Source organism: Coturnix japonica, chromosome 1 (genome assembly GCF_054131305.1).
Source record: "Coturnix japonica strain WE chromosome 1, WE-NBRP24, whole genome shotgun sequence".
Lineage (NCBI taxonomy): Eukaryota > Metazoa > Chordata > Aves > Galliformes > Phasianidae > Coturnix > Coturnix japonica.
In genome coordinates, this window is record NC_140663.1 from 72,866,874 (window position 1) to 72,891,794 (window position 24,921).

At 35.7% G+C, this 24,921-nt stretch overlaps 1 protein-coding gene across 12 annotated transcripts in view; it reads right to left on the reverse strand.

Moving 5' to 3' along the window:
* The window catches only part of STXBP5L (syntaxin binding protein 5L), a 158,818-nt gene that overhangs the window by 56,076 nt on the left and 77,821 nt on the right, over positions 1-24,921 (reverse strand). For all 12 annotated transcript variants that reach the window (XM_085524619.1, XM_015874617.3, XM_015874624.3 and 9 more), the window contains exons 6-15: positions 23,556-23,619; positions 17,157-17,240; positions 10,206-10,329; positions 9,567-9,645; positions 9,243-9,397; positions 7,700-7,772; positions 6,339-6,486; positions 4,691-4,758; positions 3,407-3,447; positions 1,780-1,997 (exon numbers count right to left, since the gene is read on the reverse strand). In XM_085524619.1, the coding sequence (XP_085380745.1) occupies positions 1,780-1,997; positions 3,407-3,447; positions 4,691-4,758; positions 6,339-6,486; positions 7,700-7,772; positions 9,243-9,397; positions 9,567-9,645; positions 10,206-10,329; positions 17,157-17,240; positions 23,556-23,619 (1,054 nt within the window). The remainder of the gene's footprint in view (positions 1-1,779; positions 1,998-3,406; positions 3,448-4,690; positions 4,759-6,338; positions 6,487-7,699; positions 7,773-9,242; positions 9,398-9,566; positions 9,646-10,205; positions 10,330-17,156; positions 17,241-23,555; positions 23,620-24,921) is intronic.

Genomic DNA, 24,921 nt, shown 5'->3' on the forward strand with positions numbered 1-24,921 from the left:
AAAGACATTATTTTGGAGCAATCTACATATGTTCTGAGACTGCCCAGCTCTTTTTCAATATAGAAAACAGCTACTGAATGTGAAGTAGTCAGGTACATATTCCGACAAATGCTCCTATACTTTTTCTTAATAAAAAAGCACCATTTAGGAATGAAAATTTCAATGTTTCCAACAAAAATGCCGAAAATAAGAGATGAGGCTCATCTTGGAGATGCAAAGAACCCAGAGGAATTCACTTACTCCTCTGAAAATATTAAATAATACTAAAACAACTATTTACAGAACAATTTAGTATATAAATGTCTCTTAACTGTGGACAAAATCTGAGGAATTGTTAAATTGCTCACAATATTACACTTCAGAATATACCAGGTCTGTTGCAACTAAGCTGAAAAACTAAAACACATGAAAATTACACAAAATGAATGTTAGCTAATAAAAGATAAAGTTCATTATTTGGAATAAAATATCAACATTGATATGTCACGTTTTAAGCAATGTTATGCATAAGCTGGTCGACCTGGTGAAATTAATATTCATTGGTTTTAAAGCATTCCTGAAAGGATACACTCAGCTTAAAAGTTGCTCTTCAGGAGGAAAAAATGACAGGAAAAGAACAGAATGGGTATCGGTAATGAGTCTCCTTACCAACTTGCACATAATTTACAGGCCAAAAGCAGCACAGATGTTTTTGTCAGGCTACAACTTTAGCCTTTCTAAAGGACATTAAAATACCCTCACTGTAAATAAGTTCTTCCACATATTTGTGTAGAACTTCCTATGATCCAGTATTTGGCCTTTGCTCCTTGTCCTATCACTACACACCACTGAAAAATGTCTGGCCTCATTCAATTGATTCCTGCACTTTAGGTATTTATAAATACTGATCAGATTCCTTCTCTGTCTTCTCTTCTCCAGGCTGAATTAACCCAGGTCTCTCAGCCTTTCCTTGTAAGGGAGATGCTCCAGGCCCATTTAGATCGCCTTTCTCTTAAGATTTTAGACTAACAAAAGAATATTTTACATTTAAAGGGTTGTTGAACTATTCTGTTAGAACTGGTTGTCGCTACTGAGCAGAAACGTAAGGTTTAAACTAAAGTTTAAATTGCTGAATGATGAGTAAAAGTACAAGGTGACTGCAGAACAGTTAAAAGAATGTGAACTGTGTGATTCTACCTGAAATGAAGTGACTGCTTAAGACACAAAGACTGAAAGAGAGGTATTTGAATAGGATTGAAGCTCAAGATGCTTAAGAAAATATCAACTACTTAGCCATAAATCACCTTGCTTTTCAAATGGTGTCCATTTTGAGGGAAGCAAAGTCAATATAAGCCAGAAAAAAAACCAAAACACACACACAAAAAACCTGCCTTGATTTTGTTAAAATGAGTGACAATTTTCAGTCCCCTTTTATTATAAATATTATGAAAATAAATTGAAGATATGACTTGAGTAATGTTATCTGGGAAAAACACACATCAGTCAGTATTTCTAGAGCAGTAAGTACAACAGATATGTACTGAACTGATGTCTTAAAAGTGAACTACATCTGACAACCATCCTACAGCACATAACTATTAAAACAAAAAATAAGAGAGTTGGATCCCAAAACCTCACTCAGTTTTTATCATCAGCTTAAGTACAATCAATATTTCATTCAAAAAGTTTTAAATGGAATATCTCCAAATCTGCATTTATCCAGTTGCACACAAACACAGAAGGCACTTTCATCTAGAAATGGTGTTGTTTCATTAAGAAGTAAAATTCTGAATGACTTACCGCAATTTCAGTATTAACTTCATGTTTGCTGAATCTATAAACAACCACATATGCAGAAACTCCTGCCACACAGAAAATTCGGCTTTCAGGACACCAGTACATCATTTGAACAGCAAAAGGGTCTTCTTCCACAATCTCAGCTGTTGCTTTTCCTTCCCCTGACTTCTGCTTCTCAAAGACTTTTGATGTTTTTAATTTGTACAACATCTGCAGTGTAACTGGAATATATTAAAACAAACAGAAAGACCTGATTAACCATAAGCAAATCAGTTATAAAATTCTTCAGTTCTTTTTCTTTTCAATGGTGGTACAGCAAAGAATTATATGAAGGCCTAAGAAGAGAAAAAGATGGGCATTAGAAAATGCAGATTTTATGCTGGCACACAGTACCAGTAGGGAACATATTTCATATTTACAAAACCAATATCTGTCTGTGAAATGCTTTTGATTAGCTTCTGAGGCAGAAAGTAAAATGGTGAATGATGCAAACTCTAGAAAGAAACTCTAAGAAAGATTCACCTTTTTTTTTTTTTTTTTTTTTTCCTTTTCCTTCCCCATGTATATGAAATGAGGCTTTGGAATCTCATTTTCTCTTTGATAATTTTGATGAGTGAAAAGATTTGGTATTAGGCAAAACCAGAATTATTTGACAAATCCATTAGGTTTAACTTACATTAATTATGTGTAAATGTTCTCCACATTTGTTTAGAAATGGTGATAGCATTAATCATGCCAGTTATGCAAGTGGGATGAGGAGTCGGTGGGTACTTCAGTTATCAGTATGGTAGGTATTATTGACCATTTTATCAGTCTGTTTATTAGGGTCATACAAAATCTCTCTATGTCTACCATTTCAGTTAACAGTTTCTCCCATGCTCACTTCTTTATAGAAATGGGAAGAGACTGTTAACTCATGAAAAAGATGTTCTACCCTGAGAACCCAGTATTACGGAGGAGAATACAAGGTAAATAACTATGCTGCAGCATTTATGAAGCAGAGATGTTATCTGAAACAAAATACCATAGCTTTCAACTACATATTTTTAACAAATACCTTTTAATAATAAGTGCCATATGTATTTTCTTTAAGGAAAATACACTGCTCTCTGATATGGAATAACTATTTTCTGATTCTTTTTTTCTGCTACAATGAATGGAAATGCCCTTCCCAGTTAATTCCTGGAATCTGAGACTGGACAAGTAAAGATGTAGGTCTTTAATTAAGATGTCTTACTATACTGTCATGCTTTGTTTTTTATCTAGCTGTCAAAAAGACAACGTTATTTCACTAGTGCTCTTTCAGCTGACTGTTTTTTATGCACAATAGGATTATGCCTATGGGATTATTTAACAGTACTTCATTCTTCCTAGGTTTTGGTATGTCAGATCGAAAGTTTTTATCCCTATCCTGACTTTCACCTCTTCTCTGCTTAAAATATGCCATTAATAGTATTTTTCTCCTAATTTAATTAAAAAATTGCTTAATTTCACCCAACTATACCTAGTCACAGAATTATAGATATAAGTATTCATACTGTAAACACATCATATATTACATGTAAATATACTTGTGTGTGTGAATGCATGATTTTTCAGCATTGTATGAAAGTGAACTTCAAAAACTTACTGGCAGAAGCATCCCAAAACTTTACTGATCCATCTGCATGGCTTAAAAAAAAAAAAATAAATTGTGTTAAAACATTATGCATTTATTGAACATTTTTTGCTTTCATTGAGCAATAAATAGAAGTGGAAAAAACTGCATTTTGCTTCTGTGTTAATCCTCTATACTTTAATGACTTTAATGACAATATATAATGGTCTATCTACTAACCATAAGGAAATATTTTGTTATTCATGTGATTGATGGAATACCATTTGATGAAATCCCCTATAGAGAACTAGCTGACTACAATTTTTAAGACCACAACAGCACAAAATTAATTCATTTATGAACGCCAAGTTTATGATGCAGCACTTCTGGCCTTGCAAGTGTGCAAGTATCAAGCCTATAAGCCTAAGAACTATAAAAATGCCAGATATATCTAACTTTGAAAAGTCAGAGGTCAAGTTCATTTTGCTTAGCACCTAACAGCTGTGTTCCTTTTAGTAATAGAAAATAATCCTTGAAATATAACTATAGAAAGGAGATACTTCTGTTTAGAAGAATTTCTTCTTCCCCTTACCAATACTATTGCACATATCGTAACTGCATTTTTTAGAACAGATTTTAACTATCATTGATCATAACCATTTATCAAACATACTGCTATTATCAGTGTGTCTGAGACCAGAGGAAAATAGGAATGTATCATACAATTTTCTGTTTTATAGGGTGTCCCCTTGAAAATCCATCAGGCATTCACTGCTTTTAGGGCTTCTACTGCAATTTGAGCCTTTTTACACCTTTTTCTATGGGACCGTCCATCACTTAAAAGGGGAAATAATCCCAGTGCAACACATCTCCACTAATGATGTGGTATTAAAATGCCTTCCTAAATCATCCCCAGACACAAAGTCCCCAGAAGGCTGAAAAATAACAGGCATAGAAAAACAGCTGGCTCCCCTTTTTTAATGCTATGGCCTTCAAACAATAAAAGGATTCCAATGAATTCCCCTTTTCAAAAATCCCACTTTCACAAGATGATTTCACAAGTAGACTTGTCATCTAACACTGGGGCCTCAATCAGTAATTCTTAACAGTAGTTCATCTTTGAACACAAAGTTCTATTTTCTACAGCAAATGGGAATTTCTGATGTGATTTTGCACCCAAAATAAAAGCTACATACCTCAACGCAAGAGGTTAGGACACACATGCCCTGTCAAAGGTCAACACTTGCCCACAGACCCACAATTAGAAGTTCTAGACACTAACATTTTAAAAGAACAAATCCTCAGTTTCATTCTCACCCTGTAATAATGATTTCAGGATATGTCTGAGCTCCAAGATTCCATGCTCCACCACTGATAGGCCACTCCTAAATAAACAAGAGCATAGAGATCAAACCTAATCCTGATGAATTTTGCTTGGTTAATTTTTAGATTTATGAGCAGACAACATCTTCTTCCAAAAAGCAATACATCTCAAAAAAGAAATGGAAATATCAAGTAGCATTCAAAGCTTTTAAAGCTTATTAGCATTTTATCAACTAGGGCTTTTAAGGCTTTGTTGTTTTAAATGTACTTTAACAACTCAAGTTCTAGCTTTTTTAGTGACTGTGGCATAACTAACGCTGCGAACACTCAAAACAGGAAGTAGGGGAAGGAGCAGTAAACATTTTTACTACTTTTTTCACATTGGAGCTTCTATAAGATACTGAATAGAACTGAGAATCCATTCTGAGGATGGAAACTATTGAAAAATCTGGCCCAGAAAATTGGGAAAAGAGAACCTGAGCATCATGCAATGGGATATGAAATAAGGGAATGCAACTTCCACAAATTGTATGAAATCATCATCTCTTCATTGCCTTTTATTTATTACTGGAATGATTCTCTCTCTTTTCCTCAGTCTATGCTTGTTGAGCGAAATGGTGATCTGTGCCTAAAGCTTGGTAACAGGTACAGAATGAGTAAGGATTTGTATAGAGTATGAGAGGATATAAAAATCTAGGAGGAAACTGGTTCTGAGAAGAATGCACGGACTGGATCCATCTGAGTACAGAAAGGAGCGAGTGGCAATGGCTATCTATGTTCTGCACATTTATAATGTGCATGCACAAATAAAGCAAGTTGGACAAGAGACTGTAAAAGGAACACAGATAGGAAGTTAAATTTTTGGAAAACTATGTGTGCAAATTAAGGACAAATAAGCAGACAAATTCTAGCAAGAGAAAAAACATTTTCTGAAGTATTTGGCTGAGCTAAGATCTCAAAGAAGTATTTTGAGGCCCAGATTTTCAGTTCAAGGAAAACAAGGCAGCTCTACGGAGAACAATTTCTTTCAATATAAGAAGAAAACTGATGCCCAATTTGCTTATTCAACATTTTTCTTATTTATTATGATGCATTAGTTCTAAGCAAAACATAAACCAGATTAATGCTTGAAATGTATAAAGTAATTCAATTCCCTATTTCTATTTCTGCAACTTGTATTATTTCTAAAACCCTCCCATTAAGACTACAGTAGCTCAATAAAATAATAACTAATATCCTTGTTTAATAGAATACTATCAACCTTCAAATTCCACTGAGGATCTGCTTTGCATTATAATCATTTTACAGGTTATTTCTTTCTTTGATACAGATAACATTTTCAGACAAGTTCAAACTTAACATTGATGGCATTCTTTTAACTCAATCTGATCTCACATAATTCCAGCAGCCTAATGATAAAGTCCTGCATAACGGTGGCTTAATGCTTATGGTTCAGTGGTGGTAGATACTACTGAGGGATGAATATCAGGACATCACAGAAAGAAAACTGCATCTAACCTGCAGGTTGGACTAACTTGAAACAGGTTATTAAAGAAGTAAAATGAAAAGAATTTGGCAAGATATTTCAAAGACACAGGTAGTACATGTGTTTTGTTTGTTCGAAAATACTGGTTTCATTTACCTTATTGCTGTATCCTTGCTTTTTATGTTTTGCTCCTACAGAATAGAGTACAGGGATCAAATCTGGAGGACAGTCGGCAAAATATTCTGTGCAGGTGACAGGTGACTCATGAATGTCAATAGGATATGGATTTTCAAAGATTGGAAAACTAGTCAAGGAAGACAATTTATTAGAAGCATGGTGACACACTGAGCCATATAAGACATTATTATTAGAAAGTATATAACACAATCTAAGTAGAATAATTACTGATAAAGTACATTTTTCATTATTTTTTAAAACATACATATTGTTTTCAATGCCAATAGAAACTTCTAGTTTTAACAATGTACAAACTCCTGCTCTGTGACAATAATCTGTTTTTTTCATTAGCGTGAATTTTTTCAGCATCTCATAATCTCATTTATGAGATACAGAAATCATATATTTTCTAGAAGCTTCAGATTCATCCATATTATATATACCATGACCTAAGAACTAACTATTCAACTGCAGATGTTATGTTCAACAGTTCTGTTCATTGTTGATATACTATTGATTCTACAATGAACAACTGCAATAACAGATGAAGTAGATTTCAGTTTACTTCCCACTTTCATCAGTATGGACTACCTGAAAAGAAAGAAGGCCTTATTCCTGGCAGACTACACAATGTTATTCACAATTCAAGAATGCAAGAAATGTGGCTCTAATTTCACTTGCATCCATTTTATATTGCTGAGATGACTGAATTACTCTTGAAAGCAAATGAGGCCAGAATATGATTTACTTAAAAATGTTTCAAATCATTGCAGAACAATGCTGCTCTTGATTATACCAATGCGAACATGAATGCACTTTTTGACACAGAACAAAGCAAATAAGCATCACATCCTGCATTATATGATATATATGAACACTGATTTTGATGTGGAAGTACTCTTTGTCATTTAAAACAACAAATGGATCATGAAAGAATCCCATAGATCCAGTATAAATCAGTGTCATTATTTACTAAGATACTCAAGTAAATACTTAAGTGGTAGTCCTTGTGGAGTCCAGTGAAGTTAGACAATAGTTGAGGGTAATTTCTAACATGAAAATTCAGGTTGTAATTCAGCAAACATCCAAGAATCACTTAACTTTGATGCTGTGTTTGAGGGCTATACCGAAGGGACTGCAGATTTAGACTTACTTCCAAACTTAAAAACAAGCTTCTATTAATTAGTTGATCCTAGCTTCTAAGGTAGAACTAAACATATAGACAGAATGACTTTGTGTAGTAAAATGACACTCCATTCTATCAATTGTATTTTTTTTTAATCATCAAATTCTAAACAGTTAGTAAATATCTATAACTTCGTATAAGATTCTCTACTTACTTGCTTTGTGTCAGATCAACAACAATGAGATCTTTTTCCAAAAGCACAACTACAGCATAGGGTTCTTGGAATTCTGTAGGAGAGGAATCCAGTATAAAAAACAATGAATTCTTCCACTAGGCACTTTAAACGCTATAGTCACATTTATATTCTCTGAACGCTTGCAGTATATTAAACAAAATCTAGAAAGCACTTGATTAGGGACAAATAGGAAATGAGAAAAGAAATAACTTCCAGGCAGAACTGCTGATTAACATGCAGAAATAGTATGGGAATTGTATGGGAACTGTTGAGTCATGGCCTGAACCACTCATGGATTACCTGGGGAAAGGACTGGCTCAGCCCTGGAAGCACAGGTGAAGGCAATTCAGCTGTGTAACTGGAAGGAGTGGAGCCTGGCTGCACCTCTCTTAGACCCCATTTAAGGGCTGACTGCCACTGGGGAAAGAGCTCTGGTTGGAAATCCCTCCTTGGTGGAGCTTTCCCCTGTAAGCCTGGAATCTTCTGATACAGACAAGTAATCTTCTTCCCTTCCATTATAGCACCTCTCTACTGTGACAGTCCTTTTGTCATTACACGTTTGTTGTAATGCCTTTCCCGTTGTATTGATCTGTCCAATTGCTACAGGCGTAATGTAGCATTTCAGCAAAATGGAACAGTGGAAGTAATGAAACCGAATGTGAGGAGGTTGTGTCTACCGCAGCATTGTTGAATCCAGTTGTTACTCAGAAAATGTATTTTTTGCTGCCCAGTATTATTACTTCTTCTATGCACAACTACTCTTTAAAAACAGGCTGTGAACAGCTAGTCTAATCCACTTGATATACAATGCCCTTGTTTCCAAAGCAATTTGAAAGGATGATTACAAAGAAAATCTTCTCTATATCTTCATTTTAACATTAACAAGGGAAGATTAAAGAAACAAGATGACAGGGATACTCTGGTGACAGTGCAAGTGCTTCAAATAATACAGCTGTACTGCAGACATAGCAAGAATGAAACACTGAAATTGGACTCAGAGCACAGAAAGACTGCAAATTAACTTTGATTACTGAAAATTACTTCTATCACATGACATTAAAACAAATAGCATTGTTTTTAATATGTTTAATTTATCATGGTGTAAGAGACTAACTTTACTTGCCTGACTGGAGGCTTAAAAAGCCAAATTTAGCTTCTTTTTCACTTGCAGCTTTCTTAATTTCACTCTCCAGAATTTTCTGTGAATTCACCTCAGCACTTGGCAGTCTCACAATATGTAGCAAAACACTTCCAGATGCATAAGCACTTATGTTTGATTAAGAGTAATACTATTTCATGCTACCCCATGTTTCAAACTACTATCTTCAAAGTTATGAATTCCTTATTGCCCACTGATTACTTGCTTTCTATGTTCAGAAAGCAAGCAATCTTCAGTTACTTTCAGCAATAGGGGATTTTTGAAATGGAGACAACTGTAAGAATGGAAGTTCCTGGACAGGAATTCATATATAAGTTCTGTTCATTCATACTTTATATAACTGTATTTGCTTAATGAACTCACCATTTGGATATGGGGTTTCACAAAGAGTTAAAAAATCAACTATAGGATGATCCATTTCAAGAACTGTAATTGCTTTCCCATGCATAATCGTTAGACTTGGTCTTCGACAAGCCTTATCATATGACAACCCACCGGAAAATATCACAAATGGTTCACTGTATTGAATATAAAAACATAGTAATCATAAGTTTATGTAACAAGTTTACATTATAGGTGCAACGTCTTAACAGCTTTAATATCTTAAATAGCTTTGCAAAAAAAAGAAAAAAGAAAAAAGGAAAGATTCTGAATGTATTAACTCACAAATGTAAAAATGAAACATACCTGTTTTTACAGGTTTTGTACTCCACTTTAAGAATTGGTTTACAAGATTCAGGTTTTTTTCCATCTCTTTGAATTTTTCCTAAGGAAAGAAAGAGAATGAAAACTGTATTAAAACATCATGATAACAGAACTAACCGGGTTATCGAACTAAAATATATACCTCAAAGCAACTACATAATCAGCAACAGATAGGATTTTAAAGCTACATGAGATAAGCATCAAAGCCTACTTCTCTAAAATATGCATGTTTAAATTGATTACATTTATTATAACTAAGTTTTTACTGCTACATATGTCTAAAGGATTACAGATCACACTTCAGAACATCTGAAAATATGAGAATGACACTCAGCTAATAATTACTGAATTTCACTGATGATACATCTTCTCCTTAATTTTTTTCCTAAAAGATGTAATTTGTTGAGAGATAAAATTAAATGAAAAGCATACTTTAAACTAATGAGTTCTTTGTTAATTCTGGCTTAGAGAAAAGTCACTTGTAAACAATAACCAAAAAATTAAAATCAATTTTCTTTTTGTTACTTTGGAGAGTCCATGCTTCTTTTCAACAATAAATAAAAATAACAGCAAACAACAAAATATTGTACTACTTCTTTACTTTTTTACTATCAAAATTACCGTGTGGGATTGTAGTCTGGAATGGCCTGTTAGGACTTTTCAAGTTCCACAAGGTCAGGCTTCCATCAGAGTGACTGCACATGAACTGTTTCCCTTCATGGTGCCAAGCAACAGAATGAATAGCCTATGGGGATGAATGAAAAATTTGAGAGTGGAAAGCAATACGCTGTTTACAATAATGAAATTTTAATCCAAGACTTTGAATTATATTCATTTAATGGTATATCAACAGTTGGATGAATTTTGTTTATTTACAGTCCATTAAGAGCACTTTTTAGTAACCAATAGCTATGATCTGCAGCTAATTGACAAAACAATCCATTATAAATGTTAACAGGGCACAAGAATGGGAGGAATTCTATTGAATCAGACAAAAACTGAAGGAATAGGATAACAAGCAAAAGGTACACAAACAAGAAATATACAATGCAATTAATATTTCTGACCCCTCCTTTGGAATATTTCATTTGGCAAATGTATGGGAATGCTGTGCAATGATTTTTACTGATAGCATACCACACATGCAAGCTTTCTAAGCAGATGTATTAGAGAAAGTAGAAATAGTTCCCCATTCTTGAGTCTTTTTACCCCCAAATACCCAGGTTTCAGAGAAAGTACCTCAACTTGTTATGTTTCATACGAAAACAAAGCGATGAAATGGGATTGTTTCATTGGTAAAGGAATGACACGAGATTATTTTGGAAGACCTGATGCTTCAGAGAAGAGGAATATCATACTCCTATGTACACAATGTAAATAGAATGTATTGAGTTTTACGTATAGTAAAAGGGAATGCTTCAAAAATTAATCAGACATTCTTAGTATTTCATGAACAATTAATTGAACTGATAGGCACAAGATATCTGAAGTTAAAAAAGGGATCAGACACTTAAAATGAATAATAATAACATCCACGATTATATCCAACAAGCTAATTAGAAAAGTGCAAGTCCTTTCTTTTCACTAGTGCATCCTGAGAACTGACACAAGCCATTTTCAGGGGAAATAATGTATTGTTTCATTGATTACCACAGTTTTTCACACACTCCCTCAGAAGCACAAACTTTTACTCTTGAATATACTTCCCTTCCAGACACGTTAGCTGCTAAATAACAAAAACTGCTACCTAATTTTATGTAAGTGTAAGTAAGAGGGACTTCTTTGTGAATGCACTTAAGTAAATTCTTGTTTACAGAACCCTGGAAATGCTAAAACCTTGCCTGTACTTATGGTTGCACATGGCTTGTTTTACCTGAATTATTCAAATCACCTTGAAATGAAGACTGTGCATTTATAAATCAGCATTGGAGTTGTTCTTACCAATTTCCCTTAAGCTGTTATGAAATTAACTTAGAGTTGTTGGTAACTCTTCAAAACTCCCTGTTGGGTTTTTTAATAAGTATTTAGATTGTTATGGATGGTAATTGCTCAGGATCTGAATAAAATTTCAGGGAAAAAAAAAAGAATGAAAAGATTGTGTTCTCTTCTCAGTGCTTTACTCAGCTCCTGAGGCTGAACATAGCCACAGCTCTGCCACAAATCAGAATTTGCCTTGAGATGTCCCAGATATTTTAAGATTGCAACATGCCTTGTATATGAAAGCTCTGCTAACACTGGTAAGCCAGTTGTGCCCATCAGGAATCAGCAAACTGGGCCGGGCAACTTGAACTCCAGATAGTTCTCTTCAAGTGATATAATGGCTGTCACTCAATCTTTTACCTACCAAAGTGAGACTGTCACACAATTCCCCCCCAGATACCGAACTGCAACTGAAATAACAAAAGATAATGTAAAAAGATGGCTCACATACAGTCCAATCGCATGGCACTAAGAATGGTAATAATGACAGATCTGAGGGGAACACTGTGTTTCTACCTCTGCACAAATTAATCCTTTCTTAACTCATTCATGATTGCTAACACAACAAGTTCAGCATTTTGCTATGCTTGAGCAAGGGCTAGTAACTAGCAGGAAAAGCTATACCGAGTTGCTGGTTAAATAATCTCAGCTGTTAGGTGCCACCTGCAAAACATGTCTCCTGTTAGGTGGATCTGAGGAGAAATGCTCCTACAGTCACAGAGAGTTGCTATAATACAGCTCAAACTCAACTGATAGACTGCTCCACAAAGGTAAAGAAATACTTAGGATTTGTTTTGGAGGTCTCAAATGGGAGTCATGACTAACACTAAATGGTAGCACTTAACAAGTCCCTAATTTGCTCTCTACTAGAATATGTCTAGCATTCTGATCCATTTCTTTAGCAACCTCACAAAAACTGAGCAGTTATTTCCTAAGAACAAGAGTTCATCACAGTAGATGACTCATATGAATGTTCACAGAGTGTATACACATAAAACATATCACTCCAGATTGGGTATGTCTCTCCTGCGGTATCTACAGTGGCTGCATATTTACTCCATCTTCTCTTATAATCAGCTTGTACTAAAGCTAGGCATACTCAACACCATCTCATTTCTCTCCCAGGTACAGAAATCCTCCACTGAGAAGAAATGATGGGTACTCTAGGAACACTTTTAACCATAATCTGAACAAGCACCATAATTATCCTATCACTTAAACCTTAAGAATCCTTTGGATTAGCAGTACTGCAGGACCATTGCATCAGATTTGATGCTTCCATAATGATATAGTGCTTGATAAAGGTGGGGAGGAAAAGTCATTTGGGAAATGTCTGAGAATTCTGCAGCATTGTTTTGGATCTGCGTCATTATGAGAGATGATATCTATGCTACTGAAGGCTCCAAATATGCTTTGACACAGCCTGCTAAAATTTGAAGTCTGCATAAGAAGATGGTTGGATTTTTTGGGGGAGTCACCATCTATCAGTAATAATTTGCAAGTACTTTGAAGCATCTTCCTTGCTTGTGTATTTTCTTTTCTATTAATCTATGGAAAAAAACCCACAACTTTTGACAGAACAGAGAAAATGGTTCACAAGGGTCTGAATATCTCATACTCAGTAGATGTGATCACCACTGAGTAGATGACAATCATAATTATACCAAGAAACAAACTTGCATCTGACAACTCAGAGAGTGAGAGAGTGGGCACAAGAGACTAAGCAGCAGGTTCATTCTCTGCTTTGGCACCAGGTGTCTTACAAATGAAAACATCTTAGTCTCTTGAGATTTGATGAGGCAACTTTTAACTTGTCTCAGCTGTGCTAGTCTAATTTTATCTCTAGTGAGTAGAACATAGGTAGCAGGGAAATGCTTTAAAGGTGAGATACAAAGCTTACAAAAACACCTAGAAGTTCACAATAATGCAAATTATACAGCCTTTCCTACCCTTGGTGAGAACCTCCCTTATTAGAAATAAGCAGATGTTTTATATATGAAAGGTTTTCAGCCATCTTGATATGAAGTATGGCACAACTAAGATACATTAGAAAATACAGTTATGAATGCTTCAATTGCAGGTTTTTGAACTAGGGGCAGAGTCCTCATGTCCCCAGTTACAGGCTGCTGGGCTGTCTAAGTCATACATATCCATGACATCAATCTGGATGGAAGGAACACGAAAGGACACATTTCTGCAAGTACTGGACAGATTTTGATAACATTATAGTAAGCAAATCATCTCCCAGTCATAAGACTATCCATGCTCTGAGGAGATGTTTGCAACATGTCATGTATCCAAATCTGCAAGACTCATGTGATATGAAGCATCATACTGGTGCTAACGATACCACGCAGCTTCAAAAGGATAGGCAAGATTTCACAGTGGTGATGTGCTAGGGGACACTAAGAGCCATTATCTCTTTGTAATCCTTTTGTTAGCCAACTGTTCAAGTGTGTAAAGAAAGAGAACTTGTTTAATCTGAGTGTCCACTACTTCTAAGACCCCAATTTAAAAATCAGCACTCAATAGAATGAAAAAAAATAATAATAAAAAAAATGAAAGAGACTTAAAGAATGCTTCCCACTGATAATGACATGGAAGAAGTATTTCTTGTGGCTATACAAAACAAAGCACCTTCAAAGTCAGGAGATATGAAATTATTCCTCTCTCTAAGGACTGAATGACAGCAGATATAGTGCTCATCTCAAACTTAACTTAAAAAGAAAAAAAGGAGTATTTAGATTTGTGGATGCATAATCAGTTACCAGTCTACTTTCAACTTTAGTATTAAAAATATTTGCTGCTAAGTTATTGTCCCTGTGCTACACAGCAAGTGACTCTACAGATCTCAATCACAGAGAGCCTGCTTCTCAGCAAGTTTGTGTAGACAGAAGTCTAACACAATGGAGGATCCTGAGATTGGATGAGTATCAGGATGGAGTCTTGAGGGTGTGTACTTCTATTCTGGGTGATGTGTGGCCATGTTCCATGCTAATAAATCAAACAAAATGAGAGACAGAGAGTTTCCAAAGGTGAAGTCCTTACTCTAATAGTGTAGGTGAGATGGGCAGGAGCAATCTTGTGAGTTTCAGTCAGGCTTATCATTCCCTCTGAGCAGAAAATGGAAATGGAACAATGAAGTCTTCTGGGAGCCACAGTTCATTCTTCTCTTCTGAGACCAGGAAACCAGGAATATCGGCAATCCATGGAACTGCAGCATTAACTCTCTAACTTCTAGCACAATATGTGATGTTATTTTATGGAATACTTACAAACAAGCCACAAAACCATGACACTGGTGACAAGGAATAGTGTCACCACTATGAGCTGGAGACAAAATGGCACTCCATGGAGTGAGAACATGATAATTCCTTGCTGAAGAAGAAGTTCAAGACACAGCTCTCAATAGATAAAGAGATATGCACTGTCTTTTGGGATAGGAAAAGGGTGACCCTTCTGGATTTCCTAGAACCATCAGCTCTGACCTCCTACATCGTGACACTGATTGTGCTGAAGGCTCAGACTTCCAGAGACAGTCCAGAGAAGAAGAATCCTTTTCTCTCGCAACACAATAATACCAGGTCCCATGCCAGTTTGAAGACTGTAGAGCAGACTGCCAATTTTAGCTGGACTGTTCTACAGCACCAACTGTGTAGACCAGATTTGGCGTCTTCTGACTTCCATCTGCTTTGGCTGATGAAAGATTGATTGCATGGGATATATTTTCCTAGCAACAACACCATCATAGCAGCTGTGAAACAGTGGGGCACCTCCACTGGTGCAGATTATTATGAGCGTGGCATACAGACTTTTGTTCTAGTGGTGATTACACTGAAGAAGAGTGTATTGCAGCTGAGAATTTGCTCTATCAACTAGTGCTATTGTGCTCTTTGTATCCATTGTTGTTTCCATGGAAATAAACATAGACATGGAAAATAAGCTCCTGGCACTCTCCTAGAATCAAAAACATTGCATAATACCAGACACTCTGAAGAAAACAGTTCCATCCCAGCTGAAACTAAGACACCTTACTTTTGGAGTGACCTGTGTATAATAGCAATAGAAAAAAATGATTCTAGATTAACCCCATTCATACTGTTCCAAGAGGTACTTTGATATTTATTGAAGGTACAGAACAATCATACCACTTAATCAGAAATTTCACAGATACCTTGAAATTGTTGTCTGCTGGCCAAAATAACAATCCTCAAAGGTTGGTGAGATGTCAGGTAATACAGGGCGCTTGCATCAGTTCATGGAGAATTATGAAGGATATTAGTATTTCTCAACTCTAATCTTAAGTGACCAATCTCTGTGATGAATCTTAGATTTGTAATCCTTTGTTCTGGTGCCAAATACCAGCTAAACTAATAATTTGTGACTCATAAACCTGCATAACTCAGTATTGTAACAGAAACCTTTTCTAGGGGTTTCCCCACAGGAATCATAGAAGATCTGGAATATGATGAATCTGGAGCAAGTTGAGAACAAAGCACGAGTTGCAAGTTGGCACATCCCATTTAAGATGGTAGAAGAATCTTTCAAATATATCAGTAGACAACGGAAAACTATCAAAAGTTGCACGGAGTGAAACAGTAACACAACAAGTAACTACTGAGCAGGGAAGCGCATGACTTATAAGAAGAGACGAGATAAATGATAAATGTGGAAAAATTAAACTATAAGAAATTTTCAGCACTCAGCAACTCTGATTAGTAACCTATTAAAAAGAAAGGAAGCGGGATTATAAAGGCCCTGTTTTATGTTCTCTCTTCCTGAGTACAAGAGAGGACAGTGTATGAACACGCACCCTACCTTACAAGAAGACCTGTGAAAAGAAAAAGTTGTCCAGTCTCAAGGAATAGAATGCTGTATTTTCCCAAGTGTATGCACAGGCAGTTATACCTTGATATATATATATATATATATATATATATCTTGAGGCTTAAATGCTGGCCTGGTTAAACTTGTAATTACTCTGTCAGTAAAACATTTGCTGTGTACAGGATCAGTATTTTAATTCTGAAGCTCAGTTTTAATGCCGTTTTCATGAATGTGTACACATTTTCCATCTAATAAGGCAGTAAGAGAAACAATCAAAATAGGCATATATCTATCTTTTAAAATACTTCTTATTGTTACAAGAACTGTACCCATGTTTGATATAATCTGCTTTCCAACAGCAAGAGTCAATATTCTGATTAAAGTGAGGATACAATTTTGAAAACTTTTTATGTAGATTTCAACTACTGGATAATAGAGACAGCCCTACAAAGTAATTTGACTTACATTCTAGTTGAGGTTCTGGTTGTATTCAGTACAAATAATAACATTTCTTATGCATCTCTTGATGAATCTAACAGATGAACCTGTTAGAATTATGGGGAAGTGACTCTGTATTGTAATACACTCAAAAGAGGCTAACGTATTACAGCCAGAGAACTCAAGTTTTGATTTGTAAGTTGCCCAAAAGAAGATCACAAGAAGTATTTCAAGAACACACAGTGTTTTAAGACCAAATTCCATCTGTTTGGTAAGAAATATAACTGCTGAATAACAGTATTTATGAATTAATGCTGAATTGCTTACCTCATCATAATAAGCTCTCAAATCAGCTCTTTTAGATCGTAAGTCCCAGAATACTACAGTCCCATTTTCATAGCCTATCAATAGCTGGAGGAGGGAAACAGACACAATTACACCTTCATATTCAAAATACACATATAATTATTAAAGAACTTCACAGCTTTAAGGTGTATTTAAAAAAAACAAGCAATATAAAATTGCCAAACAGATGCACAAGACTGTGGATTATAGTGTACATAATACCCTATATTTGAATTATCTTTTACTATAATTTACTTCTAATGACAGACAATTCCAGTCCTGATACAGAAATAAAAATGTGCTTTATATATCATTTTTAATGCAAGGACTGTCTCTACTATTTTTTATCTGTTGAGAAAACACAAACATAACATGTTCCTCTCAGTGGCCATTTTCCTTCCCTGGTTGGAGGGACAACTATTTGACACCTACATGTTGTCTTAAATTACAACAAACCAAAGAGTAACCAGAGTAAACTCTCTCTCAGCTACATACACTCCTTTAATTTCTGCTTTCTATTCCTTCTAAACATTTTGAAGAAATCCCGTTGCAGAAAATAAATTGCTTACTTTTCTAGAAATTGAAAGCAAGTTAACCTGTATGCCATATTTTACTTCCAAAATTAGTACGTCATACAGTCATGCATACCTGAGAAATGCCAATCAAATTAATCTAAATATGATAGAGAAGAAAAGCAATGCTTAGGAAACAAAGTAAGAATGAACACAATGCTTTCTCCTTGTTTCTACTGAAACTAACTAAATTTTACATCAGCTTCTGTACTGAATACTTTTCATTTGAATATAGTTCACTCTAAATCTTATGGAATGTGTGAAGCTCATAGAGCTTGTCTTCCTAAGGATCAGCCTGAAGAATGATAATGAGAATACTGGAAGACTCACACGTTTTGATTATGGACTATTTATGTGCACGGTGCAGTGATACCTGCAATTGTTCTTTGTCCAGAAATGCATGGATCGCAGAAGGCAAGCAAGAATTTGCATTTATTATATCAAGCATTTGAGGGAAAGAATGATAATGAGACTATCTCTTAGTCTGTGAAACATTAACAAAATCTTCGCTGTTACTCACTATAGCCTATGTAAGACATAAAAGTTAAACTGCTGGACCGCCATACTCTTTTTTCCCCCAAGTATCATTACTACATCAATACTGCATTACACAGAGTCTCCAACAAACCCTACGTGCTACTGGATATAATTCTCTGTATTGTCAGAATATTTTTTAACATGGAGATGCACTGGGAACGACTTACAGTTAAATGCATATAATACTTGAATAGGAAAAATACCTGATTTAGTAATTTTGTTCCCTAACAAAACACAAACTGCCTTGTAGAAATTCCAGAACATTTATTTTTGCCCTGGACAGGTCCATCTGGGATTCTGTAGCAGAGTAAATGTGAAAAGACATCACTGTTCAGAAATCATACAACAAACTGGATAGTAGTGGTGTCAAGTTGCCATATGGTAATGTGACAAAGAGGACTGCCAATGGGAAAATAAGCAAAGTGCTTTGCTGCAACTTCTTTCACTGCCAGTGCAGTGGTTCTAAACAGAGACAATCGTATATTCAGGACTTTGTGATTCGCATAACAGCCTAACTGTGCACAGGCCTGTATTGTGATATGCTGTGCTGCACATATTCCTTGACTACAAGATAAACTTAGTTGGGTAACAGTAAAGGAGAAGTCTGTAGGCAGCACCCTCTTAGTAGGAGTAATCACAGTACCTATGTGCCCTTGTCTTAGTCTAAGTGTAAAGCAGTATCTAATACGAACAGCCTTTTGCTTGACAGTAAAAAAGAATACACTTTATTTGTGTAAGCAAATCTTCTAAGAGATCTAAATAGATGAAAATGCTGATGAAGCTCCTCGCAGATGATGTCAACGCAGCGTGCTCTGCCATTATTGGAGGTCCATCCAATGCTGCACAATTTGGGGTTTCCAGCATTTTAGGTACATAAGATTATCTTTTTTTCCTTTTTGTATTCCTTGTACATATCATACAGATTATGAGTGCTTTTCTCACTGTTTTCACTAGTGCATTACAGCTGGGTACCAAACCAATTGAGTTTGGTTTTTATCTACCAGTATTCTTTCTCAGTTTTGTACAATTATAAATATGAAAGGAATGGAAAAAGCGTTTAGTATGTGACCTTGTTTCATAATAAGCATTCCTCCCTGGTGAAACAGGCTTGCTTTTTGATTTTTATCACTCTTTTGCAAAGTTCCAGGTGATTACTAAAAGGTAAAATATCACCTATCAGATGCAGCCTTCCATCTGACCTTTCACTAAAATGTTGATGCACAACAGCACTATAGAAATGCAAGATAGAAAGTACTGAGATTTCTGGGAAGTTGAAAGATGCACAGAACTGTTGCATAGCTGCATTCTCAATCTACTTTTCTCAGAGGGTAGCTCTGCTGCTTGACTAATAATAGTGTGGTGTGACAATCAAGTCAGAATTCCAGCAGGGTGAATATGATTAGTCTCATTCTCAGTGTATTTATGATACTTTGAACTGCAATCTGCCTGAAGTACAGAAAACCCAAACCTTCTCTCACTCCTCTTGCTTATTGTATGCACTTGAGAGATCTGTAAGATGAGCTCTATGCAAGTCAATGCTGGAAAAAAAATCCATAATCCATAAATACAGCTGCAGGAGAAAACAAACAGAAAAACAGAAACGTATTGATACATATAAAAGGAGTCTAGGAAGAAACCAAAAATTTATCTTTTCATCTTGTGTTTCTGACCCCTTGTTTAGTTTCTCATACTTGTAATTAAGAATCATACAATAGGCTGCACAGAACTTCAATGATGGAGGAGTCCTGGCACAATCTTCCATGCCTAGCAGAGTTGCTCCACATTCTGACCACACAAATCCTTATCTCTGAAATGGTCTTGATGTCAGTATTTAAGGGAGCTTTATCCTTTGCAATCAACAACTTCCATTCTGGTACCTGCCAGGCAACCCCCTCTTGGCCCTGGTACCACAAAACTTCTTTGGGGAAGGAAAAGAAAAGAAGTTGATGGCTTCTTCTGTGTCAGCAAGAAAAATACTGTTCGCTACGGATCTGCCTCTTACAAATATCTGTGTACTTCAGTCTGTTCCTAATGTACACTAACTCACTGATACAGCAGACAATTACATTTCATGAACTTAATCACTAGGTCCCCAAATTGTTCTTAAATGGCAGGCTAAAAGCCCAGGCTCTCTTTGTTGTCTGTCTTCCAACCACCACTTGCTAGATTTGCAACAGAGGCTGTCCCCAAACCCTGCCTTAATAGTTTGTTTGGAAGGTAGAAGTCTTCTGGAATTAATTACATTCATTCTTTTGTCACAGAAATACAGGTCAGTATTCAGTAAGCTTCAGTAAGATTTGCCCATGTTTCAGGTCTCTCAATAATCATTACATCAGCCCCATAGAAGAGTGCTTCCTGTCTACTTGAGGGAAACATGCCCAGAACAGTAATCAACTTCATGATACCACAGAGAGGTATACACTACTGGATCTTGGCAGAGTGCAGTACCCTTCTACTTGTAAAGTGTAAAGCTATCTGTATTTCCTGCTCTCATTATGACTGAATTGCTACCCGAAGTATTATTTTGCTTTTTGTATTGAAAGAGACTATGAACTGTTTTTCTCTTCATAACAATTGTTATTTTCAAACTCAGGATCACAGTCAGATCTATTCCACAATTAATTTTCTTGCCTGACTTAGGTGTGCATCATATAGAAAACATTGCCCCTTCTCTTTTAGCCTAATTACATCACTTTTGAGACAGAAAAGCAAAAGCTATATTCAGTACTCAGCAGGCAAGTCAACCATGCCTTTATGCAATAGGTCTGTTTTGTTCTCTATTCTGCTCTAAATAGTGCCTGTTATTTTATTCTTTGATCACTACTGAGCACTGAGGTGATATTTTCATTGAGAAATCAATCTCTATTCTAAAATCTTGATACTAAGCAGCACTGATCACCTGAGACCCACTGCCTAATATGAAGTTAGAAATATTCTTATCCTCTACACATATCATTTCACATTATTTACACTTAATACTTTAAAAAGACACAAATGGTGACAATAATGTAAAGATAATAATGGTACAAGAGAGGTGGTGATAAATATCCAAAAGGTTATTTACAGGAAAAACTCACCTGTATGGAAGCCCCCAGTCTGCTAGGAAACACTGAAGCAATCTCCACCAAGGAGCAACCTCCAAGAGATGCTGCCTTAGTGGTGGTCAGCCCTTAAATGAGGTCTAGAGGAGGTGGAGTCAAGCTCCACTCCTTCTGGGAGCACAGCTAAATTACTCTCACCTGATCTCCCACAGCTGACCCAACACTTGCCTCAGCTGATTAATCAGAGGTTTAGGCTGTGATTACCAGTTTCCCATACAGATGTTATTCAAGCTGCCATTTTACTGCTGAGTTTCTCATTCTCCTAAAGTCTAGAGCACCTGATGACATCACAGCTTTACCCTCTTCTATGTTGCTTATAACTATGCTAAACAAAAAAACCCTCAAATATTGATTTGTTTTTTTCCTTCTATTTTTTTCCACTCCAAAGAAAGGTTGAGTTTTTTCCTTTCATTATTTCAACTTAAATTTGATGTAAAGTTGAATTACTATTACTTTTTTCTTTTCTTTTTCCTCTTTACTATTGTATCTTTTCACTGAGACGATGTCATTTGATTCAGTATTCAACCTCCTCTTTAGTCTCTGCGAACATTTTACTGATATCTTCCATTAAATATCAAACTGCTGATTCCACATTCTTCAAATCTGCAAGTATTTTGTTAGGATCAACTTGATCTTTATACCATCCTCAATTTATCAGTGATATAAGCAGCAGCACAGGGAGGGTTTCAGTACATCTTTCATTCTCTCCCCATACATTTCCGATGTTTGTTTTCAATAGGGATCCACCTGATTTTGCTTTTACCAAAGCCTTGTTAATATGCCAATACTTCATCAGAGCCCAGATGTCTCAAATGCATTCTCTGATCAATAAGCAACTGTATTTCCAAGTAAACTTTTCTCCAACTTCCTTTACTGAGATCTCATCTCTCTTTCAGCTGAAGTAAAAATATTTTAGGTTTTTGTTGTAATATGGTGCATGACTTCCTTTAAGAGATATAATACAGAGAATTCTTTTTCTTTTAGCATTTTTCTCACTATACATTGTGCTTTAAGTAGGTCACTATCTGCTTCTTTGGAATGCAACAAACAAGACTTATACTTGATCAATAAAACTTGATTTTTATCATGTGTGTCAGCATCAATAGTTAAGTAGCATTCCTCGATGACTTCTGCTTTGAGGCAAAGACACTATGCTTCATAGCATTTAATTACTGTTCATTGGCTCTACTCTAAATTGCTTCATCTATTGTGATTCTTTCAGAAAAGCTTAAGAGATCCAGGCTGCTGGAGGGCTAGCCAGCAAGTGCATTGTCTACATATAGTTCACCCTGCAATATGGATGACTCCAAGGACTGACAATGCAAATGAAATTCAAATGTAGTCTCCAATGTCATCCTGGGTAGCCATATTAGTTTCAGCGTAATGCACCCTGTATCAGTAACACAAACTCCTAAGGCTTCTACTTTCCAGTAATCATCAGCAGTTACACACTGTCAAATGGATACACCGTTTGTAAATTCAAGTCCTTTATAAAAGGACTTTCAGTTCACTGAAATGCAATTCTCAAAAGTGATCAAAAAAGACCAAATAGCTAAGTGCCCTTCCACATGTGCAAAATGCTAAGAAAATGCAGTAGCAGCATAGAAATAAAAACATTTCTGACAACCAAATTTCATTTTCAAAAAGCTACCATAGAAACAAAGACAACTCAAATTTTGCCTTCTCATGATATGAATCACACTTCGATTACATGTTTTGCTTTCACCTATTGACAGCTCTTTGCTATTCTCAACTCCGCTAAAGAACAGCAGCAAGTTCCAAATGTAGGTTGCTGTCATTACTATTCTTGTGTAAAAAACAGTTTCTAGTCTTATGATAGCTTACTATAATGTCCTCATTATAGCATGCTTCCTGCAAATTCCAAAGTCCTGACAGTCTCTAGTCAGCTCTTAATTAAGCAAAAATCACATTTATTTAATCAGGAACAATTTTGACTGTCTGTAGGTTTCAAGAGATGTTGTCTGTGTATTATAATTTTTTACTCATAAAGTTATACAAATATATTTCTTTTCTTAAAAACTGTAAAACAGTAAATGTGACCCTACACATAAATATAATAAATGAAAGGAGATGATAAAATCAGAGAAAGATATTAAGGTCAAGGCAGGCTATAAAATGTTGCAGCATGTTACATCATTAGTTGTACTCACTTTCCCTTCATCTCTTGGGCTATCACTTAAATGTACAACTGGCCCAGGGTGAGTCTTAGTGGATCTGCAAGACAAAAATCAATTCAAATCTGTGAAACTTTTCTTTGTACAAAGAGCTAGAGGCTTGCCTTAATTGCTAGGTGTGTTAACATGCATCTCCCACAACTTAAAAGTCATTATAATAAGTCCAATAAGGAAGACAGTTATCTGAAAATAATCTATATGCTTTCACGTTCAACTCCACTTCCTTCTTGCTCTGTTACAGGTAGAGCCCCTCAGTGAAGAATAATTTCATTTTTATTTATTTATTTTTTAAAAACAACTTACTTTTCACCCCATTATAGATCCCCCTATCTGCTATCACAGATAACATTACACAGGATATTTCTAAAGTGATGACAACTGATGTTACTGAAGCATATTAAGATTGCAGAGCCTGCTCCCTGGCAGTCTTTCTGCACTATCCTTCCAGTCCTCCAAGAAATACTGTTTTTTATCCACATCACACTAAGTATTTGCACCAGAACAGATTCCTCTTTGGTCTAAAAAACAAAGCACGTTCACAAGGTGCAGCACAAAGCGTTTAGTTTGGCTTGGCAAGAGACATGCAGTCCATGTTGGAGAGCATGTCTCAGGGATGGTATGCTAATACAAAATTCCACTTTAGATGGATCAGAAGAGAAAAATGAATGAGTCTTAACCTCCTCCATTCTGCATGGTCTTTCCCTTATTCCTCTGAACCTACCATCTTTCTGGATACGAAAGAGAGACATAATAAATCTTCACTGGCAGTACAACCTTCCTGCTTCTCTTGAAGTGATATTTGCTCTCCCCTAGTGCGGGGCTGTGGCTAAGAACTCAGAGGTAGCTGTCCATGCAGCACATTAAGATGAAGAAGAAACAAGCTAAAAGTAGACCAATGCATTACTTGACATGCATCTTTTTGTATCTCCAAGGAAAGCATAAAAATAAGAGCAATGTTTTCTGAAGCACTAAAGCAGTGTTGCATGTAAAGGGACTGCCAGTCACTAAGCTCTATAAACAATTTCTCCTGAGGGTTGACATAATGACTGTACTACAAATAGGATTATATAAAGCAATTATTTAGCTAATTTAGTTATTTTACAGAACTCATGAAACACTACCAGAGCTACAGCTACAGTAACTACTACTTTCATATAGCAAATTATATTGCATGTGAAAACGTGTACACACGAAAACATTTTGCCTCATGTAGCTATAGTATACACTGTTTTGTTTCCACTCATTGCTGTTAGAGCAGGTTTGTCAAGAAGGCTGGAGATTTGGATATTGTCATTAAGAAATGTCATATTAAGAATAAAAACACTGTTAAATTCAATTAAAA